A 22,242-nucleotide genomic window follows, 5' to 3' on the forward strand; every position below is an offset into this window, starting at 1 on the left:
GAAAAGGACCATCATGCAGGTCAAGGCAAGGCTGCAGGCACTTCTTCTTGACTGAGCTCCCCAACCATTTCCATCTTTCCTCTGGTGTATCCTGACATGTGCCACTGGCCTGCCATGACTTCCAGCTCCTTCACCATGAAATCACTAGTGAAAAGCTGCTTGTTTGATACCCTCCAGCTCCCTTTTCTCTTCCAGTGATTGCTGTTGATTGCTGGCAATCCTTCTGACATGTGCACTTAATCAGTTTGTGACAGGAAGATGGGTCAATGGGTGAGCTCTGAATAAACAGTAAGAGCTCCAAACTGGAAACAGGGATTGCTTTGCTGAGCACAGTTCTGGTGTCCTGGCTCCCACTACAGCCAGAGCAAAGTAAGAGAGTAATTATGAGTTATGTTTCTTCTGCACCTCTGTTAGTGTGAATCTAGTTTATGCATCATAACAGAAAAGCTTTCAAAAAAATATTGTTCTGCAAATTTTCCATAGTGATGTCCGATTTTTCTTCTGAATTATGTTTGGCTCTTGTCCTAAATAATTTCCAGCAGCCTTGGATTTCACAGGGCATTTATACACTTGCTATAAAATCTTCTGATGAGTTTTAAAAGGTTGGATTAAAGGATTTGACACCCATGAGCTACCTGCCAGTTGGCTGACAGTGCCTTCCAGCTTCACTCCCTTCTGTTGTTGTTATCAAGCAAATTCTTGCCCAGAGATTATTTCCAATTTGCCTTGATCATGGCAGTGATTCTCAAAGTATCTTCTTTGATAAAGACTGAACAATCTCAGGCTGGCTTCCATCAAATCAACAAGTTACTCTCATGGGACTGCACAGTCTTGAGGTGTGACCTGATCCTCTCCTCTGAAGCCATTAGAGATGGAAGCACAGCCCTCCAGGTTAGTTATTTCATCTCCAGGTGAACTAGTCCATCCTTTGGTTGCTCCATGTGCTTTCCCAGACAACATAAAGCTGAACTTCACCACGTGTTCTCCACTCCCCTTCTTAGCAGCTTTTCCAGCAGGACTTATCTCTGCTTCTTATTCTGCCAGCATCGCCTGCAGACCAACGAGCAGCTCGCTGCTCCTGGCAGTCCCCTCTTGCCTCTCGTGGCAGTCCTTCCTCTGTGATCTCTCCCTGCTATGCACAATCACATTTTCCAGTGTTTGTGCAGAATAATGGACATCCATGGAATCTGTGCAGCCCAAACCTTCCTTGTGTTGGGCAAACATGGCCTTTCTAGCATTACGTGCCCAGCAGTCTGCAAAACACCAGACATGGGGCCCCCAGAGGAGTACAGGAGGCCCAGCTAACACACTGACTTTAGTGGGGTGGATCTGTTTTAGTGCAATGCTCCTACTGTTCTGTTGTTTTTTCAGAAAATGACATAAAAATATTCCTAGACAACTTGTGAGCACCAAGAAAACAGGTTTTTTGCCATGGACCACACAAGAGCTTGTTGTTTCCTCTCACTTTTAATGTCACCACCCATGAATTCTGTTTATAACATTTTGGATAGACCACTGTGTTTCCCTTGCTCCATGCTGTCCTCAAGCTCTTCAGGCAGACAGCAGCTCTGTCACAATTGGATGTGATTCTGGCACTTACCTTCCATCAAGGAAGATGATTTTCCATAGTGTAATTCCAGATTCACTGAATCAAGTCTTAAACCTCAAGAGGTAAAGTGGGCTGTATTTTATACAGAAAATGGTTTTCCCTGCCAGATGAAATCTTAGGGCAGAGTTCCTTATTTTATATAGCTGCTTGGACATTTCTTCTATCTTCAGATTAATGGTGATGGGGTAATTTAGATTCTGTAGCAACCTGAGATGGCCGGATTTACAAAGTTATCAGTCCAGCCACTTACAGGCATCTTTGCTTTAATTGAGTTTAGTGCTGTGAAAATGATGAACTTGATGAAGGAAAGCCTTTTCCACTTGCCTGGAGAATAAAGGCCCAGCTGAGGCAGGACCAGCACCCTGCCTTCCTTGGCAGTGCAGCACCCACAGGGGGGAAGGCAGAGTGATGCTGTCTGGGGGTGCTCCCAGCCTGTGCAGAGCAGGAGGGAGCTTTGCTGCCTTGTGGTGCCTGTCCCAGAGTCTGAGCTGAAGCAGAGCAAGGGGTGCTTCTAGACCTGGCAGCTCTGTATTTGAGGTGCTTTTGCTTGCATCACCTAATCTCCTAAAGGAAGAGAGTGGTTTGGACATATGACTGGTGAACTGATGTCCATCTATCTGATTCCTCTGGCTCCATAAACTGTCAGCCAATTTTTAGCCTGATTTGAATCATCCCAAACCAACTCAAACCTAATCATAACTTCCTACAAGTAAAAAAAAAAAGTAGCTGACAGATAAAAAAGATAGAAAAGAGAGAACTGTTAATCCTCCCCTGAGGAGGAGGAGGAGGACACATCAAATGAGACAACATTGGGACAATATGAATCTGGAACTGTCAGACTGAGACCTCAAGTGGGAAAGGACCATCTCCCTAACCAGGACCAGCTTCTCAGCTTTACCCAGTGCATCAGAAATGCCAATCTCCTGCTGTCTCACTCAAAGCCTGGCCACCCTCTCATTTTTCTCACTGTGTTGGCAGGAGATTTGTGAGTACATCACCATGTGCCATTTCAAGCTTCATTTGAATAAGCGTCCCATATAATAGACTTTTATAGCTCTCTTCTGCGAATTCTAAATTAACACAACTAATTAAAATGTTCCAAAGTTTTATGTAAATAACTAATTAGCATTTGAGAAGGAATAGTAAATTCACAGATGGTCATGCTCCACTCAGGGCGCACGGTGTTGGGCCCTTGGTGCAATGTCCTGCCTGGCAGGACTGGACTGCCCAGGTTTCACCCCAAGGATGACCCAGCACCATCCTCCCTGCCTGCAGGCTCTAGGAACTCTGCATCTCAGGGGATTAGGTCCATTCTCTCTGACCTTGACATCAGGGCTTGCAACAGTAAGGAGAGCACAGGAGCATGGATGAGAACATCAAGGAAGAAGAGGTCTGTGCACAGGAGATGAGGGGAGTGTCTGAGCTGGGATTTTCAGTGTTTGTACTGAACAATGGATGTTCCCCTAGAAAACCTTCCTCTAGGATAGGAGAAGAAGCTGCTGTACTTCACACAACACAGCTGAACCTCAGCACTGCTGGGTTCCAGCCTCAGCGCTCCCACTGAGACCCTGGAAGTCTGTCCTGTCACACAAACCATGTGTCCATGGACCACAGCTGGGAATGAAGCTAAATACTTTCTTCCTCTCTCACAGGATTAGAGCTTGCTGATATCTGTAGCACAGTGGATGCAGGGGTAATACCTTGTAAGAATGGGAAGATTTAAAAAATAGATCTGCCTCTAATTCTGATTGCCATCCAGGTGGAAGTTGGAAAGTGTCCCTTCTCTGTCATCTGGACTCTCCTATGTACCAGGAACCCTACATTTATGCAGCCCATGGCACCCTGCACATCTAAGTGCTGTTGCTCACAAAAAGGACCCTCACAAATACAAGGAAGGAGTTGGCCAGCTGGAGTTTGCTCTAGAAGACAGAGATTGTCATTAGAGCAAGCAAGGAGAGGGAATTCATTTTCCCTTCCTATTGAACAGGTCCTACAGGATTATCCTCACCTGTTCCAAGGGCAGCTCTGACAGTTTGCATCTTTTGCTCCCAGAGCTGCAAAGACCTGGGGGAGATGGAGAGGTTTTGGTGTATTTGAGCAGGTCTCTAAGGAGGGAAAATGAACTTGGGAAGATTCATGTTGCTAGGACAATTTTTCTTGGCCAGAGGGAAATCGAGAGAGCAGAAGCAGGAGTCGGTGGGGAAATCAAAGGGTGAGTTAAAAGAAAGGAGTGTGAAGAGCCTGGCTGTTTGTGTTGAAATTATAAACAGGAGTGTGTTTTTCAGATATATTCTTGGGGAAGATGTAAAAGTGGGAGATGAAGTAAAACAGTAAAGCTGTTGAGGGGGAGAAAGGGCTAAGCTAAGCCTTCCTATTGCGTGGTCTTATTTGCAGTCCCTGTCTGCCCTGGAAGCATCCCCCATATCTCTCTCTGTTTATACATGCAGAAAACTCCTGCAGAGTGGGGAGGAAGATGCAAGCTCTCCATCTGGTCTTCCAGACGTTGTTTCTCATCCTGGCACCAGCCTGGAGAGGAGGTGAGCTCTGAATTGGGTGGCCAGAGGGCAGCCTGGCCATGGTACAGGGCTTTGGGGGCTCAAGGGGAGGGGAAGCAAACCCAGAGGAGCCTCATTGTCCCATCCTTACCCTGATCCCAGACACGGTGCTGCAACATCCTTGGGGAGCACGAGGTGGGTATGTACAGAGCATCTCACCCCCAGCATCAGCTCACTGTTCCTAGGCAGAGCATTTGGCATTTTATCTGTCACAAGAGGAAGCTGGAGAGCAGCCTGCTGGTCCCATGTTTCTTGAATCCATAAGTGCTGGTACCAGCCCTCACTAATTCTGGGCACACAGGAGCGTGGCTAGAGCCTGTTCTGAACTGACTCTGCCTGCAGGGAATGAGGGTCTGAAATCACTGCCCTTCCCTGCACGGAGCCCAGGTGGGTGGGGGTGCTTGGCAGGGGACAGGCTGCACCTGAGGCCCCAGCAACTCAAAATAAACCCAGAAAGGGCACCTGGAAGGAATTCAAGGTGCATGGGAGGCTGGTAAGCAATCAAGTGTAAAGGTATTTGGATCATCATCTTAGGCTGAAATGTCAGCAGGTGCCTACACTTAAGGACAAGCACAGGGTGCTCCTGTGGTGCCTGGAGCTGGGCTGTTGCAGGGGGCACAGGGGACATGTCCCTGTGCCTGCATGACCCCTCTTGCAGAACAAGGCCCTGGACCACGGGGTTTCCTGCTGAAGAAGCACATGTGCCAGCTGATAATGACCAGCATTCATTTGTATTTCTGCATTCATTGCTAAACGGTTCTGCCTGGAAAATTGCCTTGAAAATGTGTTTCAGGATGTGCCAGATAGTCTCATGCTAATTTCTCAGCCAAAACCTCCCATGTGGTGTCCAATGTGATATCAGTAACTCAAAGGCAGGGGAAAATGAAGCCTCTATTTGCTTTCAAGCAATTTATTCTCTTGTTGTCTTTTTACATCCAGCAGCTAAGTAAATTACAGGGATGAAAATACTAAAGGCTTTTAATTTTTTCACTGTAATTTCTTAACCCCTGGCAACTGAATAACAACCAAAAAAGAGAGATATTATGAAAAAGTACTAAAGCCTAACTATAATTTTTAATGATTAAATCCACATTCAATTTTAACTGATTAAAAGTAAGAGGACCTGTTGGAGTACAAAGAAACAGCAGCAGGTTTCAGAGTTCAAGTAGTTGTGATCAGCTTCAATTTCATATTAGAAAATTAAAAGAGAAAAATTTCTGCTGGTGATAACTTTGTATTTCTAGTATACTTCATCTTTCTCTTTTTTCAAGCTGCTTTTAATTCTATCAGCTTTAACCTTAATTCTGCTTTTGTGTTTCTTAACTATTGAGGATTATTCAGCCCTTTGAACTGATTTCTGACATGCTCTGTGTGAGGTACAGTGGTATCTGGAGAGATTGAGATGAAAGATCTCTTAAACTCTTTTTCTAGCTGGGCTGTAACACACAGAATTTCATGGGTATCTGGGAAGTCAGTGATAAAGCTCAGAATTATCTCATGCCCTAATGTCCAAGCTGGAAATAAGAGAAGCCCCACTGTCATTCAGGTGCAGTAGATCTTAAAATGTTATTCTGAGCTCTGAATTCTCACACAACAAAACAACTGCTAGGCTTGCTTAAATCCTGTTATTTTAGCACCTTTTATTTTTTTAGGATCCAGCTTGAGTTTTAAAGACAAAACTCAGCTTGGAAGAGGAAAGGAAACAGCCACTTCTCTAAACTCTTTCGGCTTCACCCTGCCCCACCACAACACAGCTCTCAGAAAGTCACTGCACACTGATTTCTGTATTTAATGGGGAGAGCAGAAGCAGCACCAAAGTCATCAGCACACACACAATGTTTGCTGGAAGTATACATTCTCAAAGTGCAAGAATTCCAGAGCAAGAAACCTCCTGCCTCAGTCCTTTCAGATAAGCTTAATATTTCAGTTGTTACAGTATTTATTTCAGGTGTTCATTATAAGGTTGGAACAGCAGTTTTTGGACAAATCACAACAGTTTCTCACAAAACTTCAATGTAGGGACTTCAGATAGTTTTAAAGTTTTGACCTCCCTGAATAGATGAACACCTGTGTATTGAGTTCAGTTTTCTGCAGTTCTCAGCAGGGGACATGCAGGCACATATAGGAGAAATCTCATATGCATAACCTAGAGGAGATTCCTTTTTCTTTATCTTCCTGCCAGGCAGGAGCCTTCACTGCCCCCATTCTCTGCTGGATTTTCCCTGCTGACACACCAGGGCAAACAAAAAGGCTCTCTGGACCATCCAACATGACGAGGTAGCAGATCTGCGGGGTGACCTCCGAAGCCCCGTTCCTGGGGAGGATGCAGCAGAACAAAGTCACCCTTGTTGGCATTCAACACTTCAAGCCCTGTGCAGAGTCTCTCCTTCCCCCTGCAGCACATCCCCCTCACAGGCTCACAAAGGGCTGCATTCATCAGGGACCAGCAAATGGGTATAATCCTTTTGAAAGACAACAGGCCCTGCCAGCTCCTCCAGGCCTTGGTTTAAAATGTTCATCCTTCCTCACCAACTCCAGCCCAGGGCCACCTTGGCTGACTCTCGTGCACATGGAGGGGTCTGAGGACCCACTGGGGTGGTTCTGTGGGGTGGGGAAAGGGCTCCCTGGGTCAGCAAGTCCTGTTGAAGTGGTTATATGTCGTGTGGGAGCTCGCTGACTTGTGTCCCAGGAGCTGTTTGGTTTCATGCCCACACTCCTCCCACGGACAAGCTGCTGCTCAACCTTGCTGCTCTGGATGGGGTGAACCGTCTTTGCTTTTCCAGCCTCAATTTATTCATGGTTGGTTTGCTCTCATTTGTTCCCGTGCCAGCACTGGCCATTAGCTTAAAAAGCTCTCCCCAGTGCTGGATTTGGTCATCTGTGTGTGTATGGGGAACGAGCAGCTCCTTGTGGCTTCCATTCACAGAGGATGAGACCGAAGCTGCTTTTGTTCTCCCGCTGCAGAGAGGAAATGCTCAGTCCTCCCCATTGCTCTGGTCTTCTCCTGGGCTAAATAAACTGAATTTGCCTGCTGAGTCATCCCAGGCTAGGCCAGGAGGGATCAGGGATCCCAGGCCAGGCCAGGAGGCAGCCAGACAGAGCCTTGATGCCAAGGCTGTGGCTGCAGAAGCAAAGACTGAGATGATTGTGGTGGTGCAGTCAAGAAGGGAGAGGAGAGGAGAGATCCCAGTGGCCTTGAATGGGAGCAAGAATTCATTGTGGTGGTGATGTGAAAACACCACAGCATAAAAAAGTGAACACATGCCTAACCCTTGTCAGTTGACCTTAATATAGAGAGCAGGGCTGCCCTGATATTCCTTGTCTCCCTTCCACATCTCTGTGTGTTCTCCATTCTGTTCCATGTCTCACCTCTCCTGCTGCCAGTCTCCTTTTTCTCTTTCTGAGTCTTTTATTCTGCACTGTTCTGGGAGGCTGGTCAAAACCTAGCAAGGTGCTTGCTTTCCCACAAGTCATCCCAGCAACCACCAAATGCTCTGAAGGCAGCCTAGAAAGAGCTTGAAACAAGTTTAAGCTGCTAGCTGTGCTTACAGGCTGCAAGGTGTTTTATGTGGGCTTCTGTTTGCCAGTGAATTGCCTCCCACTCTTACCAAGATCCAAAAATCCCCAGGTTGTTCCCTGAAATTTTGGCTTAATCTAAAAGCATATCTGAAATTGTATGACACCCAATGAAACATAGGCCATCAGTTCTAGTGCACAAAAATACAATTTGGAGCCCATCTCCTGAAATTCAGACCCCTGACACAACCCTGGCCCTCTCAGACTTGACGAGGTAAATCAGCTCCCAAATTCCTCCTGTCTCCCCATCCTGCATTCCCTTTCACACCTTTCATGAAACCCAGCAAGAGCCAGCCCCCAGTGGAGGTGGTTTCTGTGGCAACTCTGGAAGTCACCCTCTGAGTGATCCTAGAGCTGTCCCTCTTCCCACTGGAAGGAGCAGGCCCTTTAAGGAAAGCCATAATGGGCAGTCAGAAATTGCCCTATGTTTTGGTAGCTCCTGTTGCTGCCTGGGAGATGCATTTGTCACCTAGCAACAACACAAGGTGATGAGGAAATAACAGCACGTTAATCTAATGGCCATGAGTTACCATCCATCAGGGAGCAGCCTCCCAAGTCCACCAATCAGGTGAATAGAATTGAGGAGGAAAGAGATACCAAACTTTTCATCCATAAGTGGAGGAGGAGTGAGCACAGGTTATCTTCATGTGTTTGTACAAATGTATCTCCTCGTGGGGGGATGACAAAATCCCTGGAGAAATCCCTCAGACTGGAGCTAGCCCTCGGACACAGAGCTATCCCAAAGATGGGTCTCAGTTTTGCAAAACCCAAAGGCAGCAATGCCCCAGCTGGCAGGGAGCAGCAGGAGGGTGCCAGCCCACCAGAATTTCTGTGCAAAACCTCTCTGGGTTTTTGGTGTCCAGTCCTGACTGTCTCAGAGCAAGTCCTGAGGCTCCTTATGGCATTCATGTATTCAAGCTGCTCAGCTGATCGTGGACAGGGAGAGTTTTCCTGCTGAAGCAGTGATTCTTTTCAGTATTGGAATCACTCCTGAAGCAAAAGACTGGGCTATTCATGGACCCCCTTTAAGCCAACTCTGTCTCCTTTTGTCATCATTACAGAGAGTGCAGGACAGGCTTCACAAATTGCCATCATCCCTTGGAATCCCTGTATGGGTCCACCCAGCAGAAAACATCAAAGTTTGTCTCAAGACCAGGAGCTGAGCAGGGATAGAATTCAATTCCCTTTTCTTCTGGAAATAGATCCAGAACAGAGGCCCCATGTTATTTTTCAGTACCAGGAGCTCATTGAGGTACCTGCCCCCTGAAATACTGGGGTTGATCCATTTGGTGGCTCTAAATTGAAAGTACCCTGGATGCTGACATGAGGGAAGTAATTGTGAGAAGAAGAAAACTGAAATTAGTTCAATGATGGATGACCTCATTGAAGCCTGTAAGATTGTAAGAGTCACACAGTTCCCAGCAAGGCTGTGCACATTTTTATACTGCAGGAGCTTTTACTTTAAGAAAACAGCTAAGAAATTGGTTTGGCAATTTACTGTTGAGCAGCACTGAAAAGGATTGGTCTGAAGCAGGACAGCATGTTCAGACCATTTATTTTGTGTAGCACATGCACTTAGCACCATGATGAGAGATGCTTTCTCAGCGAGCATCATTTCAGGGACTCGCCTTTCATTAGTGCTGAGCTGAAAGTAAACATTAGAGAACACCAGGGCTTGGGCTGGGTTTATGCAAAACTTGAACATTAAATAACAAATCTGTGTTGTGCATGTATATCACAGCTGGTTAGACTTCTTGACCTCTCAGCTGAAGCAAAGCCACAGAGGTACATCTCAAGAGCAGCTCGGATTTGTCAATCATTACAGAAGTAATGGCATCCCAACATAATGCTTAACTCTGGAGTGACAGCTAAACATATTCATGGCAACACCCTTTGTGTTAAAATCTGGAAGAACCACAGTTAATGGTGCATTTCAGCCACGGGCTGTAAACTTCAGTGACAACCTATTACTGACTGCTGAACAAACTGGGATTGTCCCTTCCAAGGGGATCAGAGCTATGGTGCAAACCATCTTCTACCCCTGTTTAACCACATCACCTGGGATGGCTCTATAGGAATTGAATGTGCAGTGAAATTTTGTGTCCCTTGTTAGAAGCATTGGGGATGTATGGGGTTTTTTAAGCTGCATTTTCCTGGCAAACCCTGGCAGCTGCATAACAGCGGTGCTGGTACTGGTGGAGAGTGTCTCAGGATGGGAAGGGTGTCCTTCATCCTTGGTGCAGGTTTGAGGTGGTAGGCACAGTGCACAGGACATGGTTAGAGCTAACTCTGTAATGCCAGTATTCCATCTGAAGGCAGCATGCCATGAAAGTGTGGCCCCACTGCACAGACACCAGTGACTCTGTTTGTAGCAGGTCCTGTTAAATGCAGCCATGGGTTAATATGGAACTAAGTCTCAGCAGCAGGAATTTGTGAACAGCTCGGAAAATACCGAAACAACTGCAAGGTGCTGACCTTAAACCAGTGTTCCTTTAACTTTTGGTAGCTGTTTGTGTCCCTGCAAACCCAAATTTGCTCCCTGGCTAGCGGTAATTTCTGAGGCACAGGAAGCCATTGGGTAACGTGTTCTCTGGCTGCAGGCACCATGTGCAGAGAAGTTTTAAAAGCCCCAAATCACAAAGGGTAAAACACTGCTGCAAACAAAGCTCTTCCAATGTTTCTCACATTAATGATGCAGAGACCTGGAGCTTTGTGTTTAACTTCATGGATCACAGCAGGAACTGCAGTTCTGTGTTTAACCTTCTTCCAGGTAACCAAACCCTTCACTGGGACCAGGCTGATTTTAGGGACTTTGTCGGGGGAGAGGGGAAGGTTCCAACTTTTATAGAATTTAGTAATCAGCTTTCTTTTTTTATTATTATTTTGTGAAGGATTTTTTTGAGGACCTAATGAATTTGGGGAAGATTTAATGCTCGCAAAAATTCCAATTAATGCAGAGAAAACACCACTGCCTTTGTCCTTTATTCTGTCTGTGGCTATTGAGATGGAAGAGCTTGGGGCTTCAGCAGCAGGGGTGGGTGTTTGGCTGCTGTGACAGATTCCTGCCTCAGAGCAGATGCACTTTGCTGCAGTTTAACCACGCTGAGGTGGCTCTGCTGAGCTGGTTTGAAGGATGATAAAAGAGAGGCCAGAGGTTGTCATTCAGCCATGAAGAATACTCAGGATACATGTAATCACAGCAATCAGCTATCTGCTTTTGACTTGTTATTTAATAATCAGTTGAAATGCAAAAAAACCCAAAAGAATTAAAATATTATGCATCAGGGTGCATGTGTGACATGGCAAATTAGCTCAGTTTTAAAAGGACACGTCTGGAAGAGTTGAAGCTTCTGTCTTTTTCTCTTTTCCTCATTTGGATTTCAGCCACTCGTGAAATTTCACAGACAATGCTTTATATGAAAGACTTACTATACCCAAAAACCTCTGGTGAAACTAGGGACTGAAAGGCAGTGTGTGCACAGGATCAGACACATTATAGAGATCTGAGGGGGGATTTCTTACTGTTTACAGTGGCTTGAGTTTTGCATAACAGAAAGAACCTGTTAATTAGAGATTTTAAAAGAGATTTTTCAGTTATGCATATTTGATACAAATTTCTAGTTTAGAACAGAGCCTTCCAGTTTGACTCAAAGTCAAAAATCTCCAAGTGTTCTGGATATATGCAGAGGGAAATCCAAAGTAATTATTTACAAATTACATTCTAATAGGTTTTTTTTTTTCAAAGAAACAAATCTAAATTCCTCTATCTTGCTCCTTCTGCTTTCCAGTGTTATCACAACTCTACACCCGATCAGAATTTTTTTGTAGCAACGTTGGGCAACTGTAATAACACACCTAACACCAGTCAGCCAAAAGAATCTATTGAATTGGATTCAATTATACTGATGAACTGCTCTGGTTACTTTTTGCACAGATAATATGAAACTGAGGCTAAGATCAACAAGGCTTGCAAAAATAAACTGGCTTAAGCTGAGAATAGAAAATATACCTGAAAAACAAGTTTCAGGTTCACATATTTGCAATACCTGAAACCTGGCTCTGGGAATGATGCCCCACTACTATCTGAAAACAGGAAAATGCTGGGTAGAGCACACTTCTGGTCAAAACAGTTCCAATTTACTGCTGCATTCACAATTAGCTCCCCCCCCCCAAAAAAAAAAGAGCTACAGAACAAGAATTTGGTTATGGGCATTTTCAGCAGGTATTTCTGAATAGCAAAGCCCAGTGCAGCAAGCAGGTCTCAGACTCCAGCTGGTGTTTGCCTGCTCTTGCCTTTCCCTCTTCCACATCAAAAGGAATGCTTTCTCCTTGGCCTAGCTTTCATCTGCAAACTATTGAATTTATTGAGCTCTTGGTGAGGTTCTCTGCTAGTTTCGATTTGGGCTGGCTCAAAGCAGAGCCCCACAGAGGCAGATCCCTAAGGAGAGGTCTGGTTTCAACCCTGCAGGATCAGCACTCCTTTTGCTCTTCCTCTCCAATTTTCCACTCTAAGAACAGTAATTATACTGGTAAATTGTAAAAAACAAAACATACCTGCCCTGTCTGATTTACATGTGTGTTTTCAGTCAGCAGACTCCGGGTCGGACTGTGAGCTTGGCGAGAGGTGAGTGTGGCTTCATTCTCTCACCCAGGGCTGCCCCGACCCCAGGCTCTCTCAGGGGTGCTCTGCTCCTGCCTGGCACACCAGCACAGCAGAGGAATGAGGGCTTCCAGGAAAAGGATATTTAGGGTTGGTTGTTTTTCCAAAAGAGGAAATAGAGGCTGGCGACCCTTTGGGTTTTCAGCAAAAATGCTGCTGGTGGGCACCAGTGTTGAAAGGCAAACAAGTGGCACGCTGCTTCTTGCATCATCTGCATTGCTCCCATCCACATAGAGAAATTTTTAATGGGCTCCCTTCATGGAAGAAAACTTCTCAGTCTTCTACTTATTGATGGTGCTTGTCTTTGTGCTGGTAGATGTGCTGGGGCGGGTACAGCAGCCCCCTCACACTGGACTGGGAGTCCTTTTTATTCTTCCCTTTTTAGGTGCATTGGACAGAGCGATGAAAACTTTAGCAGCTGGTATGTGTGGTAAGTCTCAGATCTGCTTTAAGGGGAAAAGCTGGCAAATAATATTCTTTGATGGATATATGGAGAGAAAGGCATTAAGAGAGACTGATAGCTAGAGAGCATTGCTCCTGGGCTGTCCCTGTGTTCTGTCTTTACAAACTAATGGAAATCATTTATCCATATCCTCCTCACTGTACGCTGACAACTGAGCTGGGAAAAAATGATGGATTGTGTCAGGGAGAAAAGTTTGAATTTCCAGCCAGCACTGGCTGCTGAGCACTCAGGAGTGAGACATTGGTTTCGGGGGACTTTGATCATGTCCAGTGTGCTGGTGGGGAAGCCGCAACATTTAAGGGCTATTTGCAAAAGATGTTAATGAATATGTTAATTTGAAGACATGCAGCCATCTGTCGGTGCTGCCCGCAGATGGTGACAGTTCTGTTCCTCCCTTGCTGCCTCTGCCTCAGGTTCCTGGTGTTGTTTTTCCTGGCCCTGCTCCTGTCCTGCGGGATCTGCTGCTGCCTGCAGTGCTGGCTGAAGCGCCGGAGCTGCCTGCCCCGACGCACCGTGGCTGTCTTTGCCCTCAGCAGCTCGGATGCCTTTTGTGGTTAGTCCTGTCCCTGCTGCAAGGTCCTGCTGGCCCTGGTGGCCTTCCTGTGGCCCATCCATAACCCAGTAAAAAGCAGTCAGGCCTGGGAGCTGGGATGCAGCCTGGGGCTGTATTGCTGGTGAACAGTGGGGTGCCCAGCTCTGGCATCTTGGGGACATGTCCCCCCATGCACTGGGGGGCTGAAGCCACATCCACTTTTCACTGAGCCATACCTTGGTCCCTGTGTGTCCATGTGTCCCAAAGGTGCCTAGCTGGGGCTTGGCCAGGCAAACACTGGAGGTGTGTGGGACTTTCTCCTCGGTGCCAGGCCACTCAGTGGCCCAAGACATTGGGGCAGCCACAGCCCCTGGGGTCAGGCAGCTCTTTCCAGCATATGTCCTTCATTTCTCACTCAGGCAAAACTGTACTGGTCTAACTCGAGCCACCCCAGTACAACTCAACTGGCTAACACACCCTGGTCTGTTAGATTGTCCTGGTGGGTGCTGTTCTTTGTGGCAGCCACCCTCAACATTCCCCCAGGAGCACCCAGATTTTGAGGACTGGGCTATAATGACTGTGTAGCAACCAGAACTGATCTGGAGTATGGCCAGCAGCATCAGCAGGCTGAGCCAGACAACATCCCTCCAAGAAAAATAAAGCTAATCCCGTCATTAGGCTAAGCCCTTCCTAGAGGACATATTACCTGCTTTCTGGGTGGTCAGAGACAGTGTCTCCACAGGGAGGACCCGCCCAAACCCACCCAAATTCCTCTGTCCCAACTTCTTGTATCTGGAGTTTGTGGTGAAAGACTTTGTGATGCCATCCTTCAAAAATTACATCCGTGCCTTTCTTGTTTCCAAGTGGTTTGGCAGCTCCTCCTGGGCTCATCCCTCTCACTCCCACACTTGCCCTTCACGCCTGTCTGCTGTACAGTGGTGACTTTGCTTTTTCCCCAGCTACTGAAGCACCTCCGTGCCCATTCTCTGGATCCCTGAGCCCCTGCAGGACTGCAGAGATTTCCTCTTCTCCTGCCCCATGCTTCAGCCTCGGGGGAGCTGAATTGCCTCCATCTTATGAGGATGTTATGAAGGAAAACAAGCTCTAGACACCACATGTTGGCTTTCAGTGATCATACTTGGTTCATCAGAGATCTTCCATCGTGCCAAAGGAGCGTGAGATCAAATCAGCCTTTTCCACAGGTCGGCTGAGAGTCTCAAAAGCAGCACAAATTTCATCTGAACCTGAAAGAAGAGACTAAATGCAACAGAATAAATGCCAAAAGTATGTGTTGAATCTGTCACAGGAGTTCAGCTTGACATTTTGATATCTCTGGATTTCAAGAAGCTTCCTCAAAGGCCTGTCTGCATTTGGGGTTTCTGGCTCAGCCTCTAGATTTATCTCTCCAAGGCTGCTTGAGCTGGTGCAGCCCCATGTATTTTAGGACCAAATGTTGATAAATTACTTGGTAGTTACTTCTCAAGCTTGGGCTGCCTCCTTCACTCGGCACTGTGCCAAGAAACACCCTCTGGCAAAGTCACGTTGTTCTAATACATTGCAATGCAATCATGCCACTCTGTGATGAAGGATCGTTTGCCACATTTAAAATATTTAGCACAGCATATCAGATTTGTCTAGTGCAAAAGGCAGCAAATTTATGGCCAGGGAAGAGAAAACAAGAGACAGGGATTATGTAGGAGTAGCAGTGGCAGGAGCTGGTTACAGTGCCTTAAAAAAAAGTGAGTTTGCTCATTTGAGCTGTTCTTAATTTCATGATGACTGTCCTGAGCTACTCTTGCCCTAGCATTGCAGACCAGAAGGCTTTGAATGGCCCAAGAGCCACGTGGAAGTTCCCCACAGACATGAATTAGGGGCTTAGGTACTTAGTACTTAGCTATAGAAATCTATTAGGATAAAGAATGCCATTTGCTTTGAGGTGATCACTGCAGACAGGATGAAAAAATACTTTAAGAAGCCACCCAGACTGCCTTGTGCCCAAGCAGGATCATCTCAACCAAAGTCATTCCTTGGAGGTATTAGCCTAACTAGTTCTCAAATTATTGAAGAAAGATGCTGAATTTTCCCCTTAGCTGGATTCCAGATGAAAGCAAAGATTCCCCTTTGTTTGTCCTGGGCAGGGCAGGTCACTGAAGGCTGAATTCAGCCTGCCTGACCTCTCTGCCTCTGCTCTCTCAGAGGCAAGGGCTGGGGGTGCAGTGAAACCTCTCCTGCTGCAGAAGGGAATGTCAGCCCTGGTCCCATGCTCTGTGCTCCCATGGAGCCATGAGCCCAGTTTGGCCAGCTGGGCCCACCTGGGATTAGAATCCCAAAAGATTAATGGGAGCCCACAGCCTGCCTCATGGAGCACCTCCCCACCTGCAGAGTGAGGTTAGCACCAGCTCCTGTGCTCAGGAAGGAAACTGGGAAGATAAATGCACTAAAGGTTATCATATTCTCATAATGATTCTATGTAAGTACATTTGTGAGATAAAGAATTGCAACTTTTTTTAAGAAAAAATTATTTGCCAAAACCACTGCAAATTATCTCCCTAAAATCTTATTTTAGAAGCAGCTTTAATGTTTGACACTTGTGTAAAAGGAAATAAATGTCACTTGTAGCCAAATGAATGTTTGTGCCAGCAGGCTAAAATATTACTGGGTTTATTAATAAGGAAAATTAGCAAGTACAGACTCAGCCAGGAGAGAAATCAAGCAACTTCTGAGTGTCCTTTTGCTGGCTAAACTTAGTAAGAATTGCAGGTAATCAGCACCTCTCAGGATCAGATCTTTCGTGTACAGAACTGCTTCCACCACTCAACCCCTTCAATTTATGCCCTGAAGCATGAGATTTGATTATGTTTGTCACTGCAGCTTGCATAGCCTGTTAGTGGGCATTAAATCAGCTGTCACTTGATTCCCACCTACACACTGTTAGCTTCAGTGACCCCTTCATGGCAGAGAACTCCACAGGTTGTCTGCATTATGTGCTGCATAAAACATTACTACCTCCTGCTTATTAATGGCTTGGCTCTAAATAAATTGCTGCCTTTAATTTCACTGAATGTCACCTTCTAATCAGATGGCTGGAGAGGCTAACAAGCAAGGACTGCTCAGGTTTCAATGCCTCCAATCCCTCTGCATCCCTCTTTCTCCAGGACCGGTGATTGCCGAGGTGGTAAATCCTTCCCCAGCCACCCAACAGAGGGCAAGCAAGACTTTCAGCACACAAAACACTCGAGGGAAGGGGTTTGTTCCCCTGCTGCTTGTGTGCATTCAAGTGTGTTCAGTTTCATGTTTGAGGTGCTTTAATTATGCACAAAAGGAATCAAATTTTTCCATCAGAATTGCAACAAGTGGCTCAGAGTAATGTAAGCCAGTGGCTGTCCCAAAATCAGGCTCCATCTGGACTCACCAGCACCTGTGTGCTGTGGTACCTGTGCAACACCACAGGAGCTTCCAAAAACAGCTGAAAGCCAGGAGGTATCTGCAAAAAAGAGCTCCTGTAGGGAGGACATAAACTAATATTGCTGCTGGCTTGGGGTAAGGAAGGGAAGTACCCTGAGAAGGGGCTCAGGGCCCTGGTCCTTGACTTCCTGATCACCAGAATGGAGGAGAGGATGGGTTCCTTTCTTCTATAAAAGCATTTTGGGTGGCCCCACCAACCTCTTATTATCTATGGAAGCTGCTTGTCCCAGCTTGCCACCTGGCTCCTGTGTTCTCCAGCAGAACAGACAAGGTTTCTCCAGACCTGTGTTCCCATTCTTACACAAGCAGAGATTTTGCTGGGTAATTGATATTTTTATAAGTACTCAGCTCTTAATGAGGGCAGTTAAAGCAGTTGGCTGATGTTTCCAGAATTGCAAAGAGAGGAGAACCATTTCCTTATAATTCATCACCTTAGGAATAGGGTTCACCTTGGAAAAGCACTTGTCCTGCTGTGACTCTCTGGCTGCCACTCATCCTCTGGCTTACACTTCCTGCTGACTTTGAGAAGAAATGACAAACAGCTCTAGAAAAAAGCAGCAAACACTAGAAGGCAGATGTGTTTCTGGGGGAACTTGTCACCAGCAAGACTTGTGGGGGGACGTGGGAGTGGTGCAGAGGAGCCAATTGCTTGGTGACCAAGCAAAGGACAGAGGGAACGTGGTGGGCACACGGCTGGACTTTCACATCTGCAGATTAAGAGCTGAATAATAAAGATGTAAAGTGGCTCTCAGGCAAAATAGAGCAAAACCAGAGGTAGCTGAGTCATAACAGGGCATCAGTTTGGAATGCCAGGAGGGTTGGACATGAAAGATGGGGAAATAATTTGTATGCTCATTAATTAATTGTCATCCAAAATTCTGCATTATGGGCTGTAGACCTCTGTGCAGGGAGGATGAGGACAGGGTTGGGGACAGATGCCCGCTCTCTTTGGGTCACTAGATGGCACAATTCCGGCTCTTTTCTTCCTTGCTCAAAGGCGTTTTACAGCAGGAACCCAGCAGCTACAGGGAGAAAATAGTTCTCGCTGCCGTACCGGCGGTTGGACAGAGTATTTCAGTCATTAATCACTTGCCCACAATATTTAACAGATGCAGAAGAGCAAACTGTGGGAGTCCAGCCCCAGCTGAGAGAGAAAACCTTGCATTCTTGGTGGAATTTTACTTTTCTCTCCTGGAAAGTTTAGGAAATGACTAAGTAGATGCATCTAGGGTGAGACAAAGTCTTCAGCTGCTGCAGATGCATTGCTGCAGGTGTGCACTGGGGTCTGAGCTTTGTGGCTGCCAGCAAAGGTCCAGGCAGCCTCCAAAATCAATCCCCCATGCCCAAGGGCCAGTCCCATTTGTGCTGCTGCCTTTTGTGTGTCCTTGCAGAACAGCAGCGATCCCCTCCACAGGAGTCAAAGCAGGTCCTGAGCAAAACAAAACACCTGCTGAGCAAGACCTGGATGCGGGTTAGGGAGTCACAACACTCAAAGGCAATTGTGTTTATTGTATCCCACTGATGTTAGTTACAGCGCGTAAGAAAAACACAGTTCTGCACTGCTGTTCCTGTCTCCTGAAAATAATTGTTCAGATCCCCTGAATTCACACCAAAATCACATGGCAATGTCTGTGAAAAGGCAGGAAATCCATATCCTGGGAAAAACTGATGCAGCTGCAGTAGGAGATAGCCTGGTTCACAAGGTCACAGTGAGAGTGAGCACTAATTACAGCTGGAGATATTAAAAGCCCTCATGAGCAAGGCTGATCTGGGCAGGGAGAGGATGAGATGCTGCAGGCAGAAAAGGCCAGCCATTGTAGGTGCCATTTTTTATCTCCCTCACTTGCCTGTATTAAAATGGGAAATCAATAGTTATCTGTAAGCATGGAATCAACTTAGCAAAGATCTTACCTAAACACTTTACTGTTTTCCATAATCTGCAACCAGCCCTGGCTGAGTGCACGGAGATGCCAGGGGAGAGCACAACAGGGAGCCCCAGTCCAAGGAAGCACCCTGGGGCAGGTACACAGGCAGGAAAGGTGTCACTCCCTGCTCTCAGCTAAACCCCTGACTCTCCCTGTGCCCTGGGAAATGAAGACAGAGGTGCCCAAATGTTGTTGTTCTATTTCTCTAGAGCCCCATAATGATATTATCAGACTTCTAAAGGCCATACCTCTTTGGTGTATTCTCATGGCTACAGGTCTTCACTGACTACTTCTTCTTCTTCTTCATGCTGTTCTCTCTCAGGTCAGGGCTCCTCCAAGGCTCTCCCTGAGTAGCTAACCCAGCCCCTTTTATCCCAGTTATCTTCATTGGTCACAGCTGCAGCCCAATTAAGGACAACCGGGACCTCCCGGGGCAAAGCCTATATGCAGATACTCAGGTACAATACATTTCCTCTCCTATATTTCCCCCTTTTCTTTTACTTGAAAAGCCTATATACAGATACTCAGGTACAATACATTTCCTCTACTATACCCAAACATAGAAAAATGCCCCTTGTAAGCTAGTGAAAGTATGGAGAAACCTAAAAATCTGTTGGAACTGATGGATTAAATGTTGGGCCTCAGCTCAGCTGGAAATTACAATTGAGCAAAAAGCCTTGGTAAGCCATCAGTGGCCATCAGGAGGGGGAAAACAGTCTATTGTCATTGCTAGTGAGCTGCTGCTGAATGGAATGCAGGTAGGTATTAAGGAAATACTTTAATAACTGAGCTCACCTGATACATCTTTAGCCTTAGGGACTGGTTGTGATTTTGAAAGAATAAATAAGTCCTGTTTACTTTCTGGGAGGTTTCTTGCTAATGAATATATAATTAAACTAGAATAGATCTGCATTGTGACCTGATAATGAGCTAATGAGGAGTGAATCCTGTAGTCATGAAACCAGTGTCAGTATTAAATCAAACAGGGATTAACAATTAAATATTAACAGCTGATCAAAACATCAGCTAGACTGTCAGCAGAATTTGAATAATGAAGCAATGCAGTACTGGACTGGTTACAAAACATTAACCTAGCAAAACTAAGAGCTGCTGTGACCTTTTCCTGGTCCTCTTCTGTAAGAGATGGGTCCTCAAAACCTACCATAGAGTTTGGCTACAATAGAAGTATGATTAAGGAATTAAGTCTTATTCTATACACATACTGAAGAAGAGAGGCTCACAAGTTTTGATGCAATATTCTTGATATACAAAGAATATTTGTACATTAATTCTTTGTGTGTGAAGTGTATTTGAGGAGGATGAGTTAAGGTGGTATTTGTGCCCTATTTGTGTACCCCAAGGAGGAACACAGAGCTGGAGGGGCCAAAGAAATAATCTTTAATATTCACCCCTGATCAGGGCATAGACATTCAGTGCCCACTGAGCCACTGCTTGGCGTGACCCATGCATTGCAAGTCACAAAACAGCTCCCACCACCTTGAAACAAACTGAAGACCATTTAAGATAAAGGCCAAGAATTCTCCTCTATCACTGAACAGGAGAAATCAGTGATCTGAGATTTGTAATTACACCTGCACTTCTCTGCTAAACAAGAAATAAATCTTCACAGCAAGAAATAACCTTTGTGCTTAGAAAAAGCTATGGAAAACAACAGCAAGAGGCTGGCAGGCATCCCTGAGTGGTTGTGGGGAGGGATAATGTGCTGGCTGCATAGGCTGGGGAGGTTTTCATTCAGAGTTGATGTTTTTGCTGGGTACCTCCTCCCCAGGAGCATCTCTGAGCTGGGTGAGCTGGGCTGAGGCTGCCTGCAGCATCTCTCCTCCCTCAGGGAGGCTGAGGGAGCATTTGCCTCTCTGGGCAGGAGCAGGGATGTGGGCAGTGGAGCAGTCACTGAGCACAGCTCTGCCTCTGGGATGTGTTCACCCTCCATCTCCTTCCCACTGTGTCTCTGAAGGAGCAGGGCAGCAGGGACACAGCCCAGGGAGCAGACCCAAAAATGTTCCCAGAGTTTCCCTGCCGTGGCAGAGAGTGTCAGCAGTGCCAGCTCTCCTGCTCCAAAGACCAACAGAAAACGTATTTCTGATGGGGCTGTAAAAAAGTTTAAAAAAAAAACAAACAAACAAAAAAACCAACTGCCAAGCTCTGAATGCAGTTTCCTGCAATAACAGACAAAAATTCCTGTCACCTCCAGATCTCTTTGTGCATTCTTGGTATGATCTGTGAATTCATCACATCGCTCATAACTCTTGTACTCATCGTCTCTCAGGACCTTGTAAAAAAGCATCCATCACCCCTCCTACTGTGTTTACATCTGTTTGATAGAGCTCATCTGTTGGCAGTAACCTGCTCCCAGTTTGGCTGACATAAACGTCTGCCAGCCCAACAGCACGAACTCGGCAGGCACGAACGCTGCAGGCACCAGCCTCCCTTGCCTGGGCAGCACAGCTGCCACCAGGGCTCTGCTGAGATGGTTGTGCTGTGTCCTGAGCCCTGTGGAGGTGCCAGGGCTCTGCTGAGATGGTTGTGCCGTGCCCTGAGCCCTGTGGAGGTGCCTGGCCCTACAGCAGGGCCATATGGAGCTGCTGTTGTCCTGTCTGTTCCAGGCCCTGGGTGCTTCTCAGCTTGGAGCCATGTCAGGGCTGGGTTATGTTTTGGCCTTGCTGGTCAGCTCTGTGCTGCAGCACAAGGTGCTGCTTCCAGAGGAACCCATCAGAGGACTCAGCCCTACATCTTCCATCATAGGAGTTATCAGAAGTGCTGCTTGGGATGCAGCTCACTCCAGCCTCAGCCAGCCCATCTCTCTCTGGCCCACACAACATAAAGTTTCCTTCATACTGTCTGGGAGAAGGAAATCCAGCCTCCCCATCAAGCAATCTACAGAGGAAGCCTCCCTCTGGTAGTGCTTCAGCACCCACAGCTGTGCACACCCAGCTGAGACTCCAGCTTTGTTTTTCCACTGCTCCTAAGCAGATAAATCTCTGTGCTGGGAGACTTTTCTCAGCCCTCAGTGACTGTGACATGGTGTGGTGCCCATGGTCAGAAAGGACTGGATTTGGACAGTTCCTACCAACCCTAAGAAAACTCTGTCTCAGCTTCTCTCTCTATTAAAGGCATGAAAAAATGTTCACATCCATCCTTAGGGAACATGTTAAGCCACACAGGGGTTTTCCTCCCCCACCCTAGTGAAGACCTGGCTGATGCCCTAACCTCATCCAGCCTATGGCAGCCTGGATTGCAGCCAGGGACAGCAGCCCTGAACTAGGTTTAAATACCTTTTGATGGAAAGGGACAATTATCATTTATCCTAGCTTCTAGTTAATGTAGATATATTGTAATGCACAAGTTCAGATTTTGGATCTTCACTCACTTTGTCCAAGAAATGTTTTTATTAAGCAGAATGAAGCTGGCAATTTCCAGATTTCACTGAGTTTTTAGT

At 46.4% G+C, this 22,242-nt stretch overlaps 1 protein-coding gene across 1 annotated transcript; it reads left to right on the plus strand.

The window, feature by feature from the left end:
- Positions 1-10,414: 10,414 nt before the first annotated feature.
- On the plus strand, positions 10,415-14,503 carry TMEM207 (transmembrane protein 207). The gene is made up of 5 exons (XM_066557119.1): positions 10,415-10,510; positions 12,327-12,364; positions 12,786-12,830; positions 13,277-13,416; positions 14,355-14,503. Exons 1-5 carry the CDS (start codon positions 10,415-10,417, stop codon positions 14,501-14,503), a joined length of 468 nt encoding a protein of 155 aa, XP_066413216.1.
- The last annotated feature ends 7,739 nt before the right edge of the window (positions 14,504-22,242 follow it).

This window comes from Molothrus aeneus, chromosome 10 (genome assembly GCF_037042795.1).
Source record: "Molothrus aeneus isolate 106 chromosome 10, BPBGC_Maene_1.0, whole genome shotgun sequence".
Taxonomy (NCBI): domain Eukaryota; kingdom Metazoa; phylum Chordata; class Aves; order Passeriformes; family Icteridae; genus Molothrus; species Molothrus aeneus.

What these genes read in the sequence shown, in the direction of transcription:
- TMEM207 (XM_066557119.1), top strand. Translation starts at nt 10,415, where the DNA reads ATGTTTCTCACATTAATGATGCAGAGACCTGGAGCTTTGTGTTTAACT. An exon ending in TGTGTTTAACCTTCTTCCAG is followed by an intron (nt 10,511 to 12,326) that starts GTAACCAAACCC and finishes GTGTGTTTTCAG; the next exon opens with TCAGCAGACTCCGGGTCGGA. An exon ending in GACTGTGAGCTTGGCGAGAG is followed by an intron (nt 12,365 to 12,785) that starts GTGAGTGTGGCT and finishes TTCCCTTTTTAG; the next exon opens with GTGCATTGGACAGAGCGATG.